Source organism: Triticum aestivum, chromosome 4D (assembly GCF_018294505.1).
Source record: "Triticum aestivum cultivar Chinese Spring chromosome 4D, IWGSC CS RefSeq v2.1, whole genome shotgun sequence".
Taxonomy (NCBI): Eukaryota; Viridiplantae; Streptophyta; class Magnoliopsida; order Poales; family Poaceae; genus Triticum; species Triticum aestivum.
This window is the reverse complement of record NC_057805.1, coordinates 469,254,856-469,260,873: the sequence shown is the minus strand read 5'-3', so window position 1 is coordinate 469,260,873 and position 6,018 is coordinate 469,254,856. Positions and strand designations below refer to the sequence as shown.

Sequence of the window (6,018 nt, the reverse complement as noted above, 5' to 3'; positions counted from 1 at the left end):
AGTTAACATCATACTTAACAACTCTAGTTAACAACATAGTTAACATCATGACATCATAGTTAACAACATAGTTAACATCATGACACCAAAGTTCAAAGCTTACAAGACATAGTTCAAGGCTACACCCTACTTCAAATACTGCAAACTGCCACTAGTTCACACATTACAAGCCATAGTTCAATGCTTGAAAGTTAAGATAATGACCCACATGGTCAGATTACAAATCACTCTTCATCGCAAATATCCTTGATGTCCTTCAGCTTTCTCTTGTTCTTGTCACTAGCTTTGACAAGATCAGCAATGTGAAACTCCAAATTCCTCCTCTCAGTGCTCAACTTTTCCTTCTCCTTCAAATGAGCAAACTTCAGATTCCTAATCACATTACCTTGGGCAACCTGAATGCTCTTCAACTGGTCAACCTTTTGCTTCAGTTCTTTGTTCTCAGCATCCATTGCACCCAGCTGTTCCTTCAAAGCTGAAATATTGTTGTCCAAAGGAGGAGTGATCTCCTCATGTTCACCTTGTTGGACTTCATTTTCCTTGGGAATATTGTCCTGGGTATCAAGTAGGTTGTTCACATCCTCAACAAGCTTCTCATAAGTCTCCTGTAGCTTGTTCTTCTGTGATGTGAGATTGTGGACAAGTGATGAATGTTCCAGACATGCCATCCAATTAGCACGCTGGCAATCCTCATACAAAAGCCATAGTTTGTGAAGAGCATTCTGCAGATGCTCTGGCCACTCCTCATCTACCCAATGAACAACACCACAACTGCTTGCTTCCTGCAAAACAACAAGTACAAATGCATTTACTTCCTTTTTCACTTCACTTCTATTCAGTCCAATTCAAAACAACTATAGTATACTGCACATGCACAATTCAGCTCAATTCTGAATTTATATCTGAATTTTTAACAGCATACTACACTGAATTTTTAACAAGTTCAATTCATTTACTTCATTTATATCTATGAACAATGCACTATGATACTTTTTAACAGCACAATTTACTTCACTCAGTCACTATGGATACCTTAATTTTATATCTTTGTACTTAATTTTTAATAGCACAATTTAATTCATTTACTTCATTTATATCACTGTGGTGTTGTTCATTTATATGTATGAACAATTCATTTACTTCACTCAGTCACTATGGTATGGTACATGACAGTACCTTTAACTAAACTACTAGGTGAACAGTGAACATGAACAATGAACAGTGAACATGAACAATGAACAGTGCATATGAACAATTTATAGTTTCTTCACAAAATGAGCAAACTACAGATTTTTGCTAGCACTCACATCAAGTCCACAGGCAATGAACCTCCTCCCAGTGCTAATCCCTTCGAAGCAAACATGCCTCTTCGCCGGCTGGCCATGCTCACACATCACCATCACCTCATCATCAACACCAGAGTAGTTCGGGTCCTCGATTGTAGCCGGGATCTACATCAACAAAAGAAACGCACAAAATCCATCTCACGGGTTCAAATCGAGCAGGAAAAACAAAATCCCCAAACCGAAACCCTTGCTCAAAGAACCCTAGCTACGAGTACACATCACTGACCTTGATAGGGGAGCCGCCTGAAGAGTACTCGTAGCCCGATTCCTCGCTGTCGTCGCTCCACGAAACCATGGCGGACGGCGGCCAGCTGGCTTCTCACCGACGGCGACCAGAGCCAGAGAGAGGAGGCAGAGGAGAGGGGCGAGAGAGAGAGAGAGGGCGCGGGGCATCTGTCTGGCGAGCACCGACAGGACCGACCGGCGCGGCGTCTTGACCGTTTTGTTCCTAACGGCGCCGTTTGCCTGTCCGCACGCCACGTCAGCGTTTTCGGGGCCCACCTGTCGGAAAAGAGATCAAACGAGGCTAAACGGCTGTTCAGTGCTTTTTGCAACGGGTTAAGAGATTTTACGGTGTTTTTTGCAACAGATTAACGACTTGGTAGTTTCCTGCAAACCTAGCCACAAATGTGGTGGTTTCTTGCAATTGACTCGTCTGCTGAAGCCGCCTCTGTCCGCTGCCTGCTCGATCCCCTGCCTTGACCACGTCCGTGCGTGTGCGCAAGGGCTGCAAGGCCCAGCAGCACTTCGCGGCGTCCATGTGCGGGGGCAGGCTGAGGTCGACGCCGGCGAGCAGGCAGTGGAGCGCGTCGACGGAACCATGGTGGAGGTCATGGGCGCCGAGCTGCACCACCCACCTCGCGCCGACGCGCGGCTGCTGTCCGACGAGCACAGGGGAGATCGGGCTCTTGGGAATGAAGACGCACCTACATGGGGCCGGGATGCCGGAGGCGGAGGAGAGGGGCGGGCACCTTCCGCGCCGACAAGCTCGTCGACGAGCGCAACCTTCTCTGTCACAGGATAAGATGAACAAAGGAGCGCGGGCGAAATTGTTATAAATGCAGGGATTAATTTGCAAAACTGAATCGTTCTGCTAGATCCGCTTACATAGGGACTGCGGGTTCAATTATCTAAAACCATAGGGACTCTTTTGCAAAACTGTCCAATTTTCTTTATTATTGGGTAAAGATAAAGAGGTAAAGATTAAAGCAAGCACCGTTTCTACTTTTCCAAATGGTATAACAAACAAACACAATGCTAAGCATGATAAGCTGTTTATCATGCTTTGCGAATCCGGGATCTAAGAACTAAACATATCTTGAACAGTCGGTCACACCTCGTAAGCACACTTCATGATATTCGACACTAACTTTGCAAGAGAACAACGAATAAAGAGGTGATCGGTCGTTCCATTTTGTCCACAGAACTGATAGCCAGCATCTCCATGCCAACCTCTTCTCAGAAGATTGTCTTTTGTTAAACGGAAAACGCCAACCTGTTTCATTTAATTGCTCTGAACTGAAGTATCCACACACCAACTTAGCTCCCCTGCCCCTGGAGGTCACCAACCGAGAGAGATTCAGAATAACGGTTGTACGCATTTCTAGCTTCAGAATTAAAGCTGTAAATGCAACAAACTGCTTCTTTTATCTCAAACTGCTTCAAATACAACCATGCTGTGACAGAATATCCGTTCTGTTAACAGACGTAGTTATGAAAGTAACATTAATATTTATATAATTCTAGACTAACAGGTAAATTAACAAGTTTTTCGAGACCCAGCAGTCAACTTTACTCCCTCCATTTCCAAAAACAGGCGTGCATGTTATTACATGTGAGCGTTCACACACCCAGCTTTGTATTTTGAGAAACGAGTAAACAGATCATGTACAGGTAACAGGCAAGCACAAATCAGTAAACAACCCACAATTAGTAGCACGATTGTCGTAGCTTACGGAGCTTCGCCGCTTACTCGTGCTTAATTACGAGGCTGCCCTTTTCTCCACAGTTGTGATGTCTGTTGCAGCTACATCTAGGTTTCATGGCTTGCTCACCGTTCAAATAAACCTTTAGGATCAATGACATCGAATACGAGCTCAGGATTCAATAAATTCCAGGGTCGCAGAAATTGGAATGAAATGGTAACAAATTCAGACCTTTGCAGGAGAGCAGGAGCAACCAGCTGGTTTCCAGTCATGCTTGTACTAATACTGACAATTCTTAACTTTTTGTTTGTGTCTTAAGAATTCATTCATGTAAGAACCCTTTTGGTTCCTAATTATATATTTCTGTGCTTTTGTAGTTTCAGCACAGATCTAGAAACTCTTTGATGCTTGTGAAAGAAAAGGAGGGGTTATACTCTGTAGAAAGGAACTCGACTTTTGCATTCTATAGAGTTCTGAACGATGGGGCATTTCAATAATTTGATTACCAGATATCCATTTCTAAGAGGAATTCACCTTCCGCGTTCTGAACGATGTGGCATGCACGACAGCGTAGAATAACATTAGAAAAAGCATGTACTCCCTCCGGCCTAAATATTTGTCCTTTTAAAGATTTCAAATGGACTACTCCCTCCATTCCCTTATACAAGGCCACAAAGTCAAATTACAGTTACCTAGGTAAAATTTAATGACTACTTTGCAAGCCAATTTTTCATCTTGTTAACTTGGATCATTAATAAGCCCGCATGCATGCAAGAAAGGAATGAGAAGGAAGTAGCACAGTGTCATTATGACTACATGCATGCAAGTAATAAACAAGTTGCTACTACGAGAAAACATCATTAAATTTTGCCTTGATTACTGTTAGTGGCCTTGTATAGATGCAAAATATATTTTGTATAGATGCAAAATGTATTTTTCATAGTGACCTTGTATAAGGGAATGGAGGGAGTACCACACACGGATGTATATAGACATATTTTAGAGTGTAGATTCATTTATTTTGCTTCGTATGTAGTCACTTGTTGAAATCTCTAGAAAGACAGACATTTTAGAATGGAGGGAGTATATTCCGATCTAATTTTACTGGCAGCAGCATTGCAAGGATGTCATTCCGGTTGGACTTGAGCACCATAGGATTTGGGGATAGATCGATCGAGCACCAAAATCAAATTGCCATTCTTCACCTTATAAGCCCAAGGTGGGTAATTGCCTGCCAGGGAAGCCAGATCCACCTACACCGTCAGCAAGGTTCCTCTGCACCACCGGAGAAGAGAAATTAGTCGGAGAGAGGGAGAGAGGGAGGGAGGAAGAGAGTGTGTTGAAAAATGTTCGCCGTCTATGTTGCAAAATGTTCATCGTGTGTTGAAGAATGTTTATACTTGAAAACATTCACCCTAAAAAATCATGTATACTTTCTTATGTTTACAAATGAAAAGGGGAAAATAATTGAAAACAAAAATAACCCGAAAGGAAAGAAAAAAAAGTATATTTGAAAACATTCATGTATAAAAAAGATTGTGTTTATAAATCAAAAGGGAAAAAGAAAAAATAACAAGAAGAAAAACGAAAATGTAGAAAAGACAAAAAAAGAAAATTTGGCTGCAAATGCATCGGCTCATCCCGCACACCCCTCTTCGCCAAGCCATCTATTTGACACATGTGGCCATCAAATAGGATTTGCGTGGTAGATATCATCAATTGATGGGCACTAGGGTGCTTCTAGTTGGCGCTTCAGGCGCCAACTAAGAGAGCTGGCACTCACAGCCGCCGAATCGTGGGCCGGCCCATGTGGCGAGCCAAGCCCGATCGCTCACTCAACTCGCCTCGCCTGCCTCGCTCGCTCGAGCCTCCAGGGCTGTTTGTACGGTCGCGGTTCACAAGTTGACTAGTCAACCATTGACTTTAAAAAAGAGAGGAAAAAACTAAAACGAAAAAAATAAATAAATAATCAACATTTAAAAAAAACACAGATTTTGAAAAACTCCATTCAAGTTTTTTAAAAAATCTTTGAATTTGGCAAAAAGTTCATCCGTTTGAAAAAAATTTCATCAAATTGGAAAAAAGCTAATCGATTTTGAAAAAGGTTCACCAAATTTTAAAAAAAGTTCATCTGTTTAAAAAAAGTTCAGCAAATTTGAAAAAAAGTTCATCGATTTCAAGGAATTTTTTTTATCAATTTTATAAAAGTTCATCTAATTTGGAAAAATGTTCATCGAATTTCAAAAAAGTTCATCAAATTTGGAAAAAAATTCACCGTATTGTAAAATATGTCATCGAAAGTTCATCAGAGTGTAAAAAAAAGTTCATCAAAATTGAAAAAAGTTCGTGGATTTAAAAAAAGTTATCAATTTTGAAAAAAGTTCATCGATTTGAAAAGAAGTTCAGCGAATTTCCAAAAAAGTTCATCGATTTGAAGAAAAGGCTCACGTTTTTACAAAAGCAATTCATCAAACCAGGAAGAAGAAGAAAACAGAAAAGAAAAAAAAAGGAAAAACAAAAAAAGGAAAAAATGTGAAAAAACGAAAAAGAGAAAAAAAAAGGAAAAAGGAGAACAAAGGAATAAAAGAGGAAAACAGTTGCTAGTTAGCAGAACCCGCTTTGTGGCGTGGTGGTTAGACGAGCCTGCCTCTGTTACGGAGGTCGCGGGTTCGATACATGAAACTATAACCGGTGCCTGCAGCTGGGTACTAGCCCATCTTCGACTCACAAGTCATAGGCGTTGTATT

General features: G+C 41.3%; 1 protein-coding gene across 1 annotated transcript; it reads right to left on the bottom strand.

The window, feature by feature from the left end:
* Window positions 1–224: 224 nt before the first annotated feature.
* LOC123097087 (uncharacterized) lies at window positions 225–1,839 on the bottom strand. Its single transcript, XM_044518853.1, has 3 exons — window positions 1,573–1,839; window positions 1,308–1,451; window positions 225–782 (listed from the first exon to the last, which is right to left on the bottom strand). The coding sequence occupies exons 1-3, from the start codon at window positions 1,639–1,641 to the stop codon at window positions 225–227; spliced, it is 771 nt and encodes a 256-aa protein (XP_044374788.1). The 5' UTR covers window positions 1,642–1,839.
* Window positions 1,840–6,018: the final 4,179 nt, after the last annotated feature.

Bases quoted from the DNA above. Each gene is read 5' to 3' on its own strand.
- LOC123097087 (XM_044518853.1), bottom strand. From the start codon at position 1,641: ATGGTTTCGTGGAGCGACGACAGCGAGGAATCGGGCTACGAGTACTCT. The intron at 1,452-1,572 runs GTCAGTGATGTG...TTGTTGATGTAG, and splicing joins CAGGCGGCTCCCCTATCAAG to ATCCCGGCTACAATCGAGGA. The intron at 783-1,307 runs GTGAGTGCTAGC...GTTGTTTTGCAG, and splicing joins TCATTGCCTGTGGACTTGAT to GAAGCAAGCAGTTGTGGTGT.